This window comes from Doryrhamphus excisus, chromosome 2 (genome assembly GCF_030265055.1).
Source record: "Doryrhamphus excisus isolate RoL2022-K1 chromosome 2, RoL_Dexc_1.0, whole genome shotgun sequence".
In the NCBI taxonomy this organism is placed as follows: Eukaryota; Metazoa; Chordata; class Actinopteri; order Syngnathiformes; family Syngnathidae; genus Doryrhamphus; species Doryrhamphus excisus.
In genome coordinates this window covers 11,400,631-11,416,949 of record NC_080467.1, presented here as the reverse complement: position 1 = coordinate 11,416,949, position 16,319 = coordinate 11,400,631, and the positions used below count along the sequence as shown (strand labels likewise).

The window sequence follows — 16,319 nt, the reverse complement described above, 5'->3', positions numbered from 1 at the left end:
CACATGGTATTGGTCATTGGCTATACCTGACACTGATGCTGCATTTTCTTAGTGGGTCTTCCCACTATGTAGATGTGGGACGGGGGCAGGCCCACGCTGGTGTACACAGAGATATCCTTGCTGGAGCCGTAGCTGGCAAAGATCCTCATCTGGGCCTGTTTGAAGAGAGCAAGTCAGAGGTCACAGGGTGCCCCGGAGGAACGCCGTTGGTCCTCGGCGCCGCTCACCTCATTGATGAGGGATTTGAGGAAGTTGGCCTTGTGTCTGAGCGGGTCGTGGACCAGCCCGTCACAGAAGGAGACCACGCCGTGGGGGAAGTTGTGCTGAGAGAGCCAAGCCACCACACGCTGCTTCTGCATGTCTGGGCGACCCGTCACATACACGATCAGATACCCCAAGTCCTGCCAGTACCTGCAAACAAATGTTCAAGTCTTTATTTTTAAATTTACCGACTTTGTAATGACGATGGGCTGCACGGCGGTCGTGTGGTTAGCGCGCAGCACCCCCGTGACCCTCGTGAGGATAAGCGGTAGAAAATGAATGAATGAATGAATGTAATGATGATTTCAAACTTCTCACAAACATCCTCAAAAGTCAAGAAAGGATCCCATTGGCTGTCCGTCAAGACAAAGAACCATCCTGGACCAAATGAAGTATGGTACTGGTGCTGATAACCATCATACACCATTTGCATGAGAAGAATTTTAAGACCAAAAAAGGTCTTCAATGCCCATTTGGAATTAGCAGGAGTGCACCAAACATGGGACATTGAAAGGTGGAAGAAAATATTCTTTTTCCTTGATGGTTCTGATGGCTTCCAACGTTACTGGCATGACAAGGACATCCCACCTGAGATGTTTTCCACCATTATCATAATCCTTCAATGGAACAATGGAGTAGGAAAAAACCTCCGGCCCACCCCCAGCTCGATGAAGCCACCCCGTGTAAAAGAAAAGAAAAGAGAAAGGCAGGCTTCCAGCAAAATTGTTGAAAGACAGCAAACCAGGCGGGAAAAATAATGATGGCCCTTCCTTACCTGACCACATCAACGGCTCCTGCTCGAACCTTCGGGTCGCTGCCCATGATGGACACGCTGGCCGCAAAAGACCCGTCGATGCTGAAGACCACAAATTCGGTTCCCCGTGGCACGATGGTAAGATAGCTGTCTGCAAAGGTGTGGTCTCCCCTGTTGGAGGGAAATTACACGTACTTAGAAATATCATCAGGTACAGTATCAAAGATCAGCATACCTGACCACCATTTTGACAGGATACACTCCCACCCCCAGTTTTCGTTCGTCTGGGATGGCGTAGGAGACGCGTCCGCTGCTGTTGGTGATCTGCGTGTCGAAGTAGACCCACTCCCCCGAGGGAGGCTGCGTCATGATGTGGATGTCGATCTGCTCGGAAAAGAAGTCAGCTGGGCGCCGCAGCAGATCTAAGAATCCTGCTCTACCTTCTCTCCCGTCAGCGTGACCATGTCCAGCGGGCCGTACATGAAACGACCTGTTACCGTCTGGCCGCCGTCCTCGGTGAAGACGCCGTCGTTTACGCGGTGGTTGGCTGTCACGTTCTGCCACAAAGAGGATAGTCGTGTTTGGAAACGATCACTCCCATGAGGAATGGTGGAAGCAGGAATAATAATCCATAATAATCCATAAATCATAACCAGGTCGAGTGGTTAGCGCGCAGACCTCACAGCTAGGAGACCAGGGTTCAATTCCACCCTTGGCCATCTCTGTGTGGAGTTTGCATGTTCTCCCCCGTGCATGCGTGGGTTTTCTCCGGGTACTCCGGTTTCCTCCCACATTCCAAAAACATGCTAGGTTAATTGGCCACTCCAAATTGTCCATAGGTATGAATGTGAGTGTGAATGGTTGTTTGTCTATATGTGCCCTGTGATTGGCTGGCCACCAGTCCAGGATGTACCCTGCCTCTTGCCCAAAGACAGCTGGGATAGGCTCCAGCACCCCCACGACCCTTGTGAGGATAAGCGGTAGAACATGAATGAATGAAATCATAACCACCCCCGACCTCACTTCCTGACTGCTCCCATAGCACAGAGCACTTAGTCTTACACTATAGGGGTGCTATTTCATATCTAAAGGGCTCTACTCATGTTAAAAATTGTATTTAGAGGGTGGTAACCAGGCTTTGTATGCTCTAACCATGGAAATATTCCATTTTGAGTTCTGCTTCTGCTTCTAGGTTTATCATCACACTTCTCCAGAAGTGCGCTTACCCTGATTTTAACATGAGTCCGCTTACGGAGCCACTTCTCTCTGGGTTTGGACGGCGTGAACTCCGACACTTCTTTCCCGTTCAGCTCCAGAATCCCAGAGTTCTCATGCCTCATCACCTATGGGAGCATATTCATAATCATCATTCATTGCCATGAGCCTTGATCTGATTCGCCTTCGTACTGATGAGTGACACTAGCGACCTGTCTGAGCAGGAAGGACACCACGTCTGTGGACTCCCAGTAGGAGGCATGGAAGAGGTGCGGCAGCGCCACGGTGGGGAAGGCGGTCAGGGCGTCGGGGCAGTACAGGGCGTAGTCCATCCTCTTGCTGCCCCACCAGCGTGACGCGACTGAAGCAGCAAGGATGGAAGAATGGGAGGTGATTAGGGAACATTTCACTGAAGGAGGGGGGGCACTCAAGCCACCTTTCCACCAAGAAGTAGCGTTTGGATGCCCAAAGAAAGCATCCTATCGTCCTATAAATCAGCCTAATCGCTCCCACAGAAGTGTATTGGTAGCCTGTTGATTGATTTAAGCCATCATTAACACCACTTCTATTATTATTATTATTATTATTATTAACCACTACTACGACTACTAGACTCGTAGTAGTGACATGCATGGGGTATCGCATATGGGAGGACACAAAGGTTTACAACGCTAGCAAAGCTACAGTATGTGATGCTAAATTGCTAACATTACACTCAGGTTTTAACAGCAACATCATGCTAGCAGAGCCTACCTGCTAAAGAACAACTAAATGATCAAACTTACAGAGCTCTAGGCTTTATTTGAAGATGTGTAACGAAGACTCTTTTTTTTCTATCAAGTAGCAGGCGTGCGTATACCCCAGGGCGGGTCCGAGGCAGAGGTCATGAACTTTGAAACAACCCTAACTTCAACCAAGAATGTTACTAGCGTGCTAGCTATCCTATTTCCTGAAGGAAAACTGCATGATCAAATCAAACGTCTGTAACTGACTGTAGATAATTTTATGATGTGTAGCGAAGCCTGCCTTTTCGGGGGGGGGGGGGGCAGGCCTGGTGAGGACAGAGATTTGAGGGATATTCCTCATATTCGATGCTAATAATAATAATAATAATAATAATAATAATAATAAGATTGAAAGGACACATAGTATATGATGAACAACCATTTTTGGGGTAACAGGGAAGTTGTTAAAAGCATGGTGGACCGTACTTGGTGGAAAGGTTGCTTTTCATTTGCTGTCTAATCACACACAGCAGGGGTTCCCAACCTTCATGTGCCACCCCTGACCTGCAGATTGGGAACCTCTGACACAGAGGTATGGATCTAAAGCTGACACTCATGAAAGATGGCCTAGATGTCCTACTGAGGAGGACTAAGGAGGAAGAGGACAGCTCAGGGGACAAGGAAGGAGCGTGGAAGACCTTCCTTCGCATCCTGACACTACACACCCCAGCCAGGGTACCTTTCTCTATGTTCTTCCGCACCCCAGGGGACGGGGGCACAGAGGTGATATCAGTGAGGTCGGAGGTGACATCAGAGCCGGCGTCCGAGCTGGGTTCAGACTCGCCGCCTCCGTTGGCTCTCGGGAACACCTGACGGCTGTTTTTGGCCGACCGGAAGGACGGAGTCCGTGGGGCAAGTTTATGGTAGGGTAGCGGCAGGTGGGACAGCAGGCTGGGCCTTTTAGGCCGGAGCACTCGCTCGTGTGCTGAGGGGGACGTTTGGTGGAACAACGCATCAACACGTGAGGAACATAGCGGTGAGGGGGAAGAGGTCAGCTTACTGTTGGCGACGTTGGAGGCGGTGTAGGAGTCGGCCAGGCCTGACACCTGGCTAGCCAGGCTGGCCTCGCTGGCTCTGCGGTGGCACCGGATGTGAGGGACCCCCGGCGACGTGGAGGGCGGGCAGGAGAAGTCCACAGAAATATGAGCAGGAGTATCGGCTGTGAAGAATGAACAGAGACGCCTATCGTAAATGGAAGAGGGAGGAAGGGCACTCAGGAGAGGGGGCACTCACTCTCCACGTGGGGCTGCGAGGACGGCCAGTTGAGAACAGGCACGGGGATGGACGTCTCATTCATGCCGATTTCCTGGCTGCGATGGGGTGCCACCACGCTCGGTTGCTCCATCAGGAGCTGAGGGTTACTATGTACCGTCTCCGCTGGGGGAGAGATTAGATACTTTATTCATCTCCTCAAGAAAACACATTCTTTCATTCCTCATTCATTTATGTCACTACTTGACAAACATGCAACTTTGCCACTTGGATATATATAAACATTAAAAGGTGCATCTCATGATTTTGATTCATTGTTATAAAATGGGGCGGCACAGCGGTCTAGTGGTTAGCGCGCAGACCTCACAGCTAGGAGACCAGGGTTCAATTCCACCCTCAGCCATCTCTGTGTGGAGTTTGCATGTTCTCCCCGTGCTCCGGGTACTCCGGGTTCCTCCCACATTCCAAAAACATGCTAGACGACTCCAAATTGTCCATAGGTATGAATGTGAGTGTGAATGGTTGTTTGTCTATATGTGCCCTGTGATTGGCTGGCCACCAGTCCAGGGTGTACCCCGCCTCTCGCCCAAAGCCAGCTGGGATAGGCTCCAGCAACCCCCGCGACCCTCGTGAGGAAAAAGCGGTAGAAAATGCATGAATGAATGAATATTACAAAATGGGGCGGCATGGCGGTCGAGTGGTTAGCGCGCAGACCTCACAGCTTGGAGACCAGGGTTCAATTCCAACCTCAGCCATCTCTGTGTGGAGTTTGCATGTTCTCCCCGTGCATGCGTGGGTTTTCTCCGGGTACTACGGTTTCCTCCCACATTCCAAAAACATGCTAGGTTAATTAGCGACTCCAAATTGTCCATAGGTATGAATGTGAGTGTGAATGGTTGTTTGTCTATATGTGCCCAGTCCAGGGTGTGCCCTGCCTCTTGCCCAAAGACAGCTGGGATAGGCTCCAGCAACCCCGCGACCCTCGTGAGGAAAAGCAGTAGAAAATGAATGAATGAATGTTATAAAATGATGTTGCCATCTTTGCTGTTGTTCATTTTTTGGTGTCCAGCGGGCGTACTTTGGACCCGTGTGATGTCGTTAGTGGAATCCTCATTACTAGGAGTACTTGCCTAGGAGAGCGGAGTGTCCGTCCCCCAGTGGAAAGCGCTGATATCGCGGAACGCTGAAAGGAGGCAGTAGGTAGAAGCGTTTGTCCAGGAGAGGCTCCAGTCGGGAGGCGGACGGGTCAGCCGGATGAAACAGGTTGTAGACCTGCTGGCAGGCTGGACGTAGCGCCGTCACTATTGTTATGGAAACACGCAGCAGATGCAGTTACCCTCCGTGCCAGCAGCTGGCGCTACTCTTGGTCAACAGCTGCATATTTATGAGCTCACTTCCTCACCGTCTAAGGAGGGCACCACAGTCTTCCTCAGCGCCAGCACCAGTCCCAGAGGAGACCCAAACAGGAAAAAGTCTGTCACCTCAAAGTCAAACTTCCCCAAGGAGCCGCCTTCCAGCATGGTGCTGTTGCTGGAGCGCCGCGATCCCGTCTCCCCGTGGATCACGCTGGAGTGCAGACTTGCAAAAAAAAAAGTTTCAAAGCCTTCATAGGTCACTTGAAACCCACCGCCGGTTTGTCCTCACCTGGACAGGAAGGCCTGGTGATGCTTGATGGTGTCCAGCTCGTACGTGGACGAGTCGCTGCGCTTGCGTGGAAGCTGCTTCTTGGGGTCGTCGGGCCCCGAACAACGTGGGATGTCGATGTTGCTTCGGCTGAGGTGGCGGCTTCCTTCCAGGGATGGCGAAGACGGTGAGATGCTGTTTATGACCATGCCTGGAGAAAGCAGCTCCGTGTCCTGATGGGAAGAGAAAGAGCCACGTTAGCACTCTCACTAGCAGCTCCACTCCCATTCTTTGGGGGCAGTAATGCACCAGTCACAGCCTTGCTCAAAGGGCATAGAAAAATATTCATAATTTCTCAGCGTTAGTGTTAGCAGTAGCTGCATGTAAATTATGAGGAGCGATCAGCTTCATCTACCTCTGCATGCGCTACACCGGCATTACAACACTGGCTCTGTTGCGTGGTATACTTGTTCATAAATCGGCATTCCACTTTCTCATGCAGCCCTAATCATTATCCGCATTAAAAAGTGTTGCAAATGTTGCAAACGCACATTCTCTCGTGATGAAGTGAAATGCTACCTGCACGCTGATGGCGCTGCCCCGCCTGCTGCTGCTTGGACTTTCCGACACCAGGATGGAACTACTGCACAGAGCGTCAAAGCCCAGGATGCCGCCGACACAGTCCCCGATCACGCACACCTACCACACACACACACACACAGAGGCTACCCCCACATCCAAATTGTCCCCACAAAAAGAAGAGGTCCAGGCAATGTGTCTCCTCACCTGTCCATTAAAGGAGGCGCCCTCCAGGGACTTGATGAAGTCTGCATACACCTGATTGGCTCTCAGGATGACAGCGGCCACGGCGTCCTGGTACTGCGGCGCCGAGGTGGCTAGGAGCGGCAGGGCGGCCAGCGGGATGTGGTCCTGACTGCTGGACAGGCAGCTCTCGTCGTAGCTGTAAGGACTGAGGCTGCGCAGGACGACACAGAGGAACGCGCCGCTGCTGTTGTCATGTACGCAGCCACACACGCAACTGGTACACACACACAGCAGTACAGTGGACGCTCACTTGGACACCAGCGAGAAGGCCTCCACACACACAGCAGGACAGGGCACCGTCCTGATGGCGATGCGGCTCAACGCTGCCGGGTAGTGGACCCTCATCACGGTCTCAAAGGCGGCGCTCAGGGTGTTGATGTCACCTTGCTTGCTGGTCTGTTCACCTGCACGCACACACAACACACACCTTGGGTGAGCACAATCAGCTTGCTTATTTCACGTAAAAGGCGGGATAACTCGAGATCAATAACTTTTTAGCTACTTGTTTCATGTGGATCAGGGTTCTCAAACACGCGGCCCGCGGGCCAAATGTGGCCCGCAGGACACTAGTTTGAGGCCCCCGCCTTGATATGACAGTTTAATGTTAGTGCGGCCCGCGCAGGTTTGATATGGATGCTGTATGGTATCATGTACCCAGAAAAAATTATTATGTTTGATTAATGTTCATGTTAAAGGTTAAATAACTGTTAATAGTTATCCTCCCTATCCGTGTGGAAGTGGTAAGTTTTTGGCTATTTAAGTTTAAAGGAAATAACTTAAAGGCTACCGTTTAAGTCGCTAGCTCTCTAGTTTGCGACCCTGCAGTTGCGCAATATGTTGTAAATAAAAAGAGTATAAATGTGACTATAGTCGTGTTTTGTCATGTCTACAGGGCTCTAATAATGCTTTGTTAATTTTAATCTGAAAAAAATAATTTGTCTACCCACCAACTATATGTGGTTTCTTAAGTTTTTATTATTTGCCGTTTTATTATTATTATTATATTTATTTATTACTGATTGATTTTCGTTATTCTTGATTTGTTTATTTTTCATCTTATTTTGTGCAGAAAAATTAAAATTAAGATATTTGAGAACAGTGGAATGTTTTATCAGAGCTTTTATTGAAGAAAATCGGAAACAAAGCACTGAAAATGTTTTTTCAGTGCAAAAACAGTATTTTTCTGTTTTTAATAAATGCGTTTTTTTTTGGGGGGGAAAACCTGATGCGGCCCAGCCTTGCCCAGACCCTAGCTCCAGTGGCCCCCAGGTAAATTGAGTTTGAGACCCCTGATGTAGATGGAAGTGTAGTTAGTTCACACCTGGAGGTAAGAAGGACTGAAAGAAACTGATTAGCCAGCTAATGGAATATCATGATATGACTACTATCAGGAGAAGCTCGGAGGAGCCACCTGCCCTACAAGGTTCGGGCACATGCTCCGAGTAGCCACTGTGACGCCAGAGAGGTCTCTGGCGAAAGCTTCTTACTTTTCCAACATTTCAGGCGGCTGATAAGTTTTTCTGTGTGCTTTGTATCCCTCATTCCAGATCATTTGCTACAATGTCTTCCTATGAAAGTGAATGTTTGTTACCAAGTGAGCTCAGAGGAAGTTAACGTCAAATAGCTACGTATTTTTAGCGTTATCAAATGCTGATGATGGTAATGATGATAACGAATGATACCAGTGCTCAACCTGAGCCGGTGTCCAGAATGTTCCCTCCATGCAGGACCAGAAACAGGACGTGGATTTTGGAGGGCTGCAGATGCTGCTGGGAGGCCTGCAGGTGGAAAGGAGGAGGTGAAAAAGCTGTTTTAGCTGGGTGGGGTCTATCGACAGGTGGAAGCAGGATGTGGCGCGGGGGACACCTCTGTGTGCGTCTCCTCGTTGGTCATGGTGGCAAAGTCCCCAGCCGAAGGAGGAAATATTGTGTCTATGACAGAAAGACATTATGTAATCATCATCTGCACGGGCACAGAAGGCAGCTTGTGAGCTGTTACCTTGCGCTTCGTCCACTTCTATCGTCTCTATTTTGTCCATGAGGTCGTTGGAGCTCCACTTGGTGATCTCCTTGGGCAACAGCTCCTCGCTGTCGGAAAAACCGTCTGCGGGAGGACACAAAAGACGTCAACGAGAGAACACAAGCGGATGAAAAAGCTCCAAGTGTTTTGCCCCTTCGGCCCCTCTACCATGTGCGTCGAAGAACTCGTCGTCCGTGCTGTCGTCGGAGTCGCGGGCTATGCTCTGCATCCTCCACTCAGAGATGCTCTGATGAGATGGACTTCCTGTGGGGACGCCATAACACAGACCGATGGACACGTGTCTCCATAAACTTTGAAGTTCACGTTACATACGTACATACAAAGCAGGAGTCTCAAAAACGCGGCCCGCGGGCCAAATGTGGCCCGCAGGACACTAGTTTGAGGCCCCCGCCTTGATATGAAAGTTTAATGTTAGTGCGGCCCGTGCAAGTTTGATATGGATGCTGTATGGTATCATGTACCCAGAAAAAATTATTACGTTTGATTAATGTTCATGTTAAAGGTTAAATAACTGTTAATAGTTATCCTCCCCATCCGTGTGGAAGTGGTAAGTTTTTGGCTATTTAAGTTTAAAGGAAATAACTTGAAGGCTACCGTTTAGGTCGCTAGATCTCTAGTTTGCGAGTTAGCATGTGTCTCAAGACCCTGCAGTTGCGCAATATGTTGTAAATAACAAAAGTAGAAATGTGACTATAGTCGTGTTTTGTCATGTCTACAGGGCTCTAATAATGCTTTGTTAATTTTAATCTGAAAAAAATAATTTGTCTACCCACCAACTATATGTGGTTTCTTAAGTTTTTATTATTTGCCGTTTTATTATTATTGTTATATTTATTTATTACTGATTGATTGATTTTCTTCATTCTTGATTTGTTTATTTTTCATCTTATTTTGTGCAGAAAAATAAAAATTAAGATATTTGAGAACAGTGGAATGTTTTATCAGAGCTTTTATTGTAGAAAATCGGAACCAAAGCACTGAAAAAGTTTGTATATTTTTCTGTTTTTAATAAATGCATTTTTTTGGGGGGGGAACCTGATCCGGCCCAGCCTTGCCCAGACCCTAGCTCCAGTGGCCCCCAGGTAAATTGAGTTTGAGACCCCTGATACAAAGGATTGGGAATGCAGCCCACATGCTTTTTTAAACCAACCCATGGACTCCCACAGTAAGAAGAGCTAACTGACCTCCTCGCTTGGATGACCTGTTGGAGGAGCGGGAAGACGTGGACCACTGCTTGGTGAGCTCTCCTCGATTGTCCGCCGGGCCCCCAGGCTCAGCCCCGCCTCCCTCTGCCTCAACGGTGGATCCGCCCATGTCGCTTCGTCGCTCTTGGTCCCGGCCGGCGGAGCATCCATCGGCGTCGGCGCCAGGCTCGTCGCTGAGGCTGTACTGGGCCATCTTCTTGGCCAGCGCCAGCTGCGTCTCCAGCTCCAGCTGTCGGATGTCCTCCATGGTGAGGCCGTACCATTCGTCCTGCCAGCACCACGCCTGCCGATGGGCTCGAACCATTACTTTACGCAGGCCTGCCAGAGGGTGGGGCGGGGGAGAGGCAACAATCCCAATTACACTCATCCTGCCTGGCTTAGCGATGGCGCTAACATCAAGCCTGGCAACGTGTTGGCGGCTGGATAATTAACTGCGTTTGTAAAAGCTTTGGCATGACAAGACGTTTTCAGACTCATTTAATTTGTGCCAACGGGACAAAAAGGCACGAAACCCGAGGAGCTACACACAATAACCACCACACAAAGCTTTATAGTCCTTCCAGAATCTGCACCTATTCCAGCTGTTTTTTCTTGGATTTGTGCTTCCCGCCAAAACGGTCTGTTTTCATTGCCTCCGGGGCACACCCACTCCACTGTGATTGGTCACACGGCCAAAGTGCTTCCTAACTACGAATGAAGGCCACTTTCTAACCACGCCTGCCCGAGAAAGAGCGTTCATTGTGGGACAAATTTTGTCAGAGGCACCGCTGGTGTGGTAGAGCTCAGAAACCGGATGCAAGGGCGGCGCATGGACACATGTGTGTCCAGTATTATATATTATGGGGAGAGGGGTGGTTGTGGTGGTAGTGACAGAAGTGGGATGGGGTACAGGGATAAGGGGGGCATTGTTGTCCTGCACCTACCCACGTCGTGGATGAAGCGCTCTATCTTGGACTGCATGCCCCAGTATCTGAACTCCACTTTGCACAGCTTGTAGGCGCACATGACTGAACTGCGTCCAGGACTCCGACTGATCTCCTCGATCCAGTCCTCACACAGTGGACCTCGTTTGGTCTTGACTGACTGGTACAAGCGGGGGTCCTCCTCCACCAGGTATTCGTGGGGTGGGATGTAGTCCCTGACGATGTCGATGGGGTCTAAGAGGCAATCGAATTGATTCATAAGCTAATGGTCACGTTTTCAAATCTCAACACCTACGCAACCCAGTCTGGTCCCACCAGACTCTGACAGACTCACCGACTGTCCTCTGTCTCTTTTCTGCAGAGGACAGATTGAAGACGTCCACCTGGTTCCCAGTGTCCGGCATGTAATACGTCTCAATGTCGATGGAGAACTTCTCCACGAATGGACACGTGTACCTGGAAAATATTCTTTCCCATCATGTCTGGCACCCTTTGGCGTGTGTGACGCACTCCTACCTGGTCCGTGTGTACGGGTACGCGTTCCACGACTCCTCCTCCACACGCAGGGCAGCCTGAGGCAGTATGGAGCAGAACCAGGACGGGATGTGCTTGCCGATGTGGTAGACCTTGCGCGTGTACTGACCCGAGCCTCCGGGCCCGTCCTCGTAGGGTTTGTTCTCCAGGATCTCCACACCGCTGCCCTCGCCGCAGCTCTCCTCGCGGCTCTTTTTCTGTGTGTCAAAAAAACGCGTGAGCACAGTAACGCACGGGCCCCTAAACGCGGCAATAAACGCCCAGTGGCACGTTCAAAAATACTATTCAACAAGAAAACAGCAGCAATTTGACAAGAATAAAGTCAATATGCTTGGTGAATGACATAGTCATATGATGAGAAAAAACTGGCATAATTTGGGGAAGAAAAGTAATAATTTTTCCAAAAAACACGTCATTTTCAAAAGAATAAAGTTTAACCATTAAAAAAATGTCTGTAATAGTCTAATAGTAATAAGTCTGTAATAATGATATTCATTCATTTTCTACCGCTTTTCCCCACGAGGGTCACGGGGGGTGCTGGAGCCTATCCCAGCTGTCTTCGGGCGAGAGGCGGGATACACCTTGGACTGGTCGCCAGCCAATCACAGGGCCACATATAGACAAACAACCATTCACACTTACATTCATACCTATGGACAATTTGGAGTCGCCAATTAACCAAAGTTGAAATATTAAAGAAGTTGCCATAAAGTTGTAATATAATGATAAACCAACTAAATCTAGAATTACAGTAGCTTTGGGAATGTTAAAAATTAAAGAAATATTATGGAAACAAAGTCCAAATATTACAAGAAGAACATGTAGTATGAAGATTCATTCATTCATTTTCTACCGCTTATCCTCACGAGTGTCGCGGGGGTTGCTGGAGCCTATCCCAGCTGTCTTCGGGGGAGAAGTGGGGTACACCCTGGACTGGTGGCCAGCCAATCACAGGGCACATATAGACAAACAACCATTCACACTCACATTCATACCTATGGACAATTTGGAGTGGCCAATTAACCTAGCATGTTTTTGGAATGTGGGAGGAAACCGGAGTACCCGGAGAAAACCCACACATGCATGGGGAGAACATGCAAACTCCACACAGAGATGACCGAGGGTGGAATTGAACCCTGGTCTCCTAGCTGTGAGGTCTGCGTGCTAACCACTCGCCCGCCGTGTCGCCGTCTGTAATAATATAAAGCTGTAATATTATGAGACAAAAGAAAACAAAGAATGAAGGTGCAAATAAAATGAGGTTATGAAAAGCTAGGAGAATAAAATTAAACTACAATGGGAATAAAGTCAACCATTACAGGGGAAAAAAATGAGATGCAGGCTGCTGTTCTAACTTTCTAGTAGCATATCTATATGAGTTGCTTCACCGCTAACCCTAACCAAAGCCATCCTTTCATTTTCAGCATTTCCAACATTAGTAGAGTACAGAGTACTAAGTGCTCACAGCTGTGGCTGTAGGCACCCTATTGATGTTGTTGTTATGATAGCGGTTGTGGCGGACAGGATGTAGAATGATGCCATGCTCAGGAAGCAGATGGCGGAGCTGCTTGAGCCTGATCCGCTAAGCCTGAGACTCGTTTTAACACCAAGCATGAGATTGCAGCACGGCATCATCTCACACACTCACACACACACACACACACACACACACACACACACACAGCAGAGGTTGAGTGCTGACTGGGCTTTGGCGAGCAAATGTAAACATGGATACTGCGTCTATCAGGCATGACTGGACAGATGCTCGAGAAAACACGTCATTCATCATCTTACACTGAGTATACTGCTCTCATTGATGATAAATATGCATGGACTAATTCATTAATACATTAAGCAACACATCCTCATCGTGTAAACAAGGTCCTGTCTTTTTAAGAAGCTCCACCCTGCTTCATTCTGATTGGCTCCTGTCCTAACATTGCTCATGCTTAGCGCAAAGAAGGCTGGGAACTGATATTGGCTCTCTTATGCATCCATATGCCATACACAGCTATGATATGGATTCTCATATCATAATATTCATAGACCCCTTTTTCAATACTTCAGTCATATAAGACATAGAAAGCATGTTTACCACCTTCTATATACGCTTTGTTACATTATTAGAGCGGCGGCACGGTGATCGAGTGGTTAGCGTGTAGACCTCACAGCTAGGAGACCAGGGTTCAATTCCACCCTCGCCATCTCTGTGTGGAGTTTGCATGTTCTCCCCGTGCATGCGTGGGTTTTCTCCGGGTACTCCGGTTTCCTCCCACATTCCAAAAACATGCTAGGTTAATTGGTGACTCCAAATTGTATGAATGAGAGTGTGAATGGTTGTTTGTCTATATGTGCCCTGTAATTGGCTGGCCACCAGTCCGGGGTGTACCCTGCCTCTCGCCTGAAGACAGCTGGGATAGGCTCCAGCACCCCCCGCGACCCTCGTGAGGAAAAGCGGTAGAAAATGAAATGGAAAAAAAAATGAAAAAACATTATTAGAGCCCTCTAGACATGAAATAACACCCCCATCGTCACCTTAACACTCTCACATTACTAAATATAGTAGACATCACAAGCGCAAATAAGACAAAGAAACCCTGTTTACCACCTTCTAAATACACGTTTTACCTTAATTAGAGCCCTCTAGGCATGACATAACATCCCTATAGTCACCTTTCCACTCCTATTAGCCAATATAGTAGACATAATAAGAGAAAATAATTGAGGGGACAGGAAGTGAGGTCAGAGATTGACAGTATCTTGGTTTGGTTTGGGTGGAATATGACCTATATTTGGGTTTGACTCCATTTAGGCCAAAAGATAGTAGAGATTTGATGTAATGTATCCAAGGATGATTTGTGAATAAGTGAATTTTGAAAAAGCGTGGTGTGGAACGGGAAGCAGGAAGTGGGGAGTGCTACACAGGTCCCCTAATGAATGCTTGTATAAGAGTGAGCATTATTATCTCTGTGGCTGGTGATGACTAGCGAAGCCAGGAGGTTGAGGGTGGAGAGGGTGGAGAGGGTGCTCCGCCCCCCCACCACAGCAGCCATGATGTCAAAGCAGGAAGATGTTTATCATCTGGCAGGTAAGGTGCTTTGGCGGTAGAGCGTGCGGCCCCCGAATCATCCTTGCAGCGTTGTGCGTTCATGACGCTCATTTGCGCCGCTCCAGCATCCTCCCAGGAGACCACCACGCGATCCTTCATGGACTCACATCCTCCACTTCCATCAACACTACACTAAAGTACAACTTCTCATGCGGGTGACCGTGCACCGCAGCATCCGCAGCCGGATGTCCCGTTGCCAAGGCAACACCAACTCGCCATCCAGCCCCAAATGATGGAAGCTGCTGCTGCTGATGTCACCGGTTACCAGGGCAACCGGCGCTGAACTGTGACGCAGAGTGAAGAGCAGGGAGGGAAAGGGGATTACTAATTCCAAAGCCTCCACACGTGCATGCAATTTAAATAGGGTCTCTTTGGACGCGGTGACGCCATGACAGACACCCAAACCACCAAAACAGTCAAGTTGCTGGAATGATCAACGTGAAATTGAAGCCTCATAGTCGGTGCTTCTCCACTCCCGTCCTCTAGGTGGCAGTAATCAGCACCCAGGCCTCGCCCCCTCCACTTGTAAATAATGTATTAAAGGAGTGATTGACAATGTACAGGAGAACGTGCTGATAAGACGAACGCGGTGGCTGACCTGTATCATGTAGAGCTGGGCGATGCGGTACTCCTCCACGCTCATGGGCATGGGGATGCGGTACTCCTTGATCAGCATGGCGGCGCTGGTACACGGCAGGCTCTCAGTGGAAAAACAGCACGGCAGCAGTCATCCCTCACACCTGCGGGATGAAGTCAGGGAAACATGGACGGGATTAGAGTCCTTCACGTCGGCCACTTCCTGCGCCACCCTCACATGGGTCTGTGACAAGGTAATCCTCTGACCTGGCAACATGGCTGAAATCCCCCGGCAACCTCAATCCCGCCTCGTCTGAAAAGCGAGACTAAACATCGTGTGCGGTGCAACCACCTGACCCCGTCTTTAAAAAGAAGCGGCGGCCTCTTCTCCTTTAGACCACGTCAACAAAGCGCGTCATCGTCTTCGCCATTGTTCAACTGAGTAACCCTTCTCCATCTTTATCCGCACATGGAAAGTCGACCTCCAATGAGCACTTAACAGGAGTATTTTTATACACGCTTCTATTTGTCAGCATCAGCTTGAGGAAAACCAGCAGCTCAGATGTCATGTGACATCAATGCTGCTACACGCGTTAAACGGGTCAAATTTGAATGAGAGCTATTTTAGATCACTGTTATTGGTTAAAGAGGTAGGAAAACTGAACTCAACCCAAAACAGAGAAGGTGCGGAAAATCCACCCTATCAAGCTAACAAACTAGCACTAGCTTGCTACTTCAGGCTCGTACGTACCTATTGCCTAAATATTACATTTGATATACTTCCAAAATGTGGCTTAGAACTATGAAATGAACCTACCAAATAGGCTGTGTTTTATAATGGACAAGCTAGCTTGCCGAGTCATCAGAAACACCCAACACCCCCAAAAAACATCAACATTATTTCAATATATAAATATGTTATTTACCTACAAAACAAGTTTATCAAAAAGCAGACTGGAATTGTAGGTTAGACCAGCATGGGTGTTTGTTTCCCTGCTAAACGGTTAGCACTTTAGCATGAGAATCTGAGAAAAGGTTGACTTCAGTAAATGGAAGCTTGAGAGTATAGTATGTCAGGGGCCTCAAACACGCGGCCCGCGGGCCAATTGTGGCCCGCAGGACACTAGTTTGAGGCCCCCGCCTAGATATGAAAGTTTAATGTTAGTGCGGCCCGCGCAAGTTTGATATGGATGCTGTATGGTATCATGTACCCAGAAAAAAATATTACGTTTGATTAATGTTCATGTTAAAGGTTAA

At 48.6% G+C, this 16,319-nt stretch overlaps 1 protein-coding gene across 3 annotated transcripts in view; it reads right to left on the bottom strand.

Moving 5' to 3' along the window:
• LOC131110174 (membrane-associated phosphatidylinositol transfer protein 2-like) overlaps positions 1-16,319 on the bottom strand; it is a 28,453-nt gene that overhangs the window by 4,545 nt on the left and 7,589 nt on the right. The window contains exons 3-27 of one of the 3 annotated variants that reach the window (XM_058062994.1): positions 15,085-15,226; positions 11,360-11,574; positions 11,178-11,299; positions 10,844-11,077; positions 9,900-10,238; positions 8,863-8,958; positions 8,674-8,778; positions 8,542-8,606; positions 8,369-8,453; positions 6,926-7,079; positions 6,637-6,826; positions 6,430-6,549; positions 5,872-6,083; positions 5,630-5,805; positions 5,358-5,528; positions 4,249-4,392; positions 4,016-4,174; positions 3,695-3,940; positions 2,443-2,591; positions 2,242-2,358; positions 1,456-1,572; positions 1,251-1,399; positions 1,037-1,186; positions 228-411; positions 27-155 (exon numbers count right to left, since the gene is read on the bottom strand). In XM_058062994.1, the coding sequence (XP_057918977.1) occupies positions 27-155; positions 228-411; positions 1,037-1,186; positions 1,251-1,399; positions 1,456-1,572; positions 2,242-2,358; positions 2,443-2,591; positions 3,695-3,940; positions 4,016-4,174; positions 4,249-4,392; positions 5,358-5,528; positions 5,630-5,805; positions 5,872-6,083; positions 6,430-6,549; positions 6,637-6,826; positions 6,926-7,079; positions 8,369-8,453; positions 8,542-8,606; positions 8,674-8,778; positions 8,863-8,958; positions 9,900-10,238; positions 10,844-11,077; positions 11,178-11,299; positions 11,360-11,574; positions 15,085-15,162 (3,906 nt within the window). In that variant the 5' untranslated portion in view covers positions 15,163-15,226. Of the gene's footprint in view, positions 1-26; positions 156-227; positions 412-1,036; positions 1,187-1,250; positions 1,400-1,455; positions 1,573-2,241; positions 2,359-2,442; positions 2,592-3,694; positions 3,941-4,015; positions 4,175-4,248; positions 4,393-5,357; positions 5,529-5,629; positions 5,806-5,871; positions 6,084-6,429; positions 6,550-6,636; positions 6,827-6,925; positions 7,080-8,357; positions 8,454-8,541; positions 8,607-8,673; positions 8,779-8,862; positions 8,959-9,899; positions 10,239-10,843; positions 11,078-11,177; positions 11,300-11,359; positions 11,575-15,084; positions 15,227-16,319 lie in introns of those variants that run through there. The other 2 variants (XM_058063002.1, XM_058063010.1) reach the window with 2 other exon arrangements.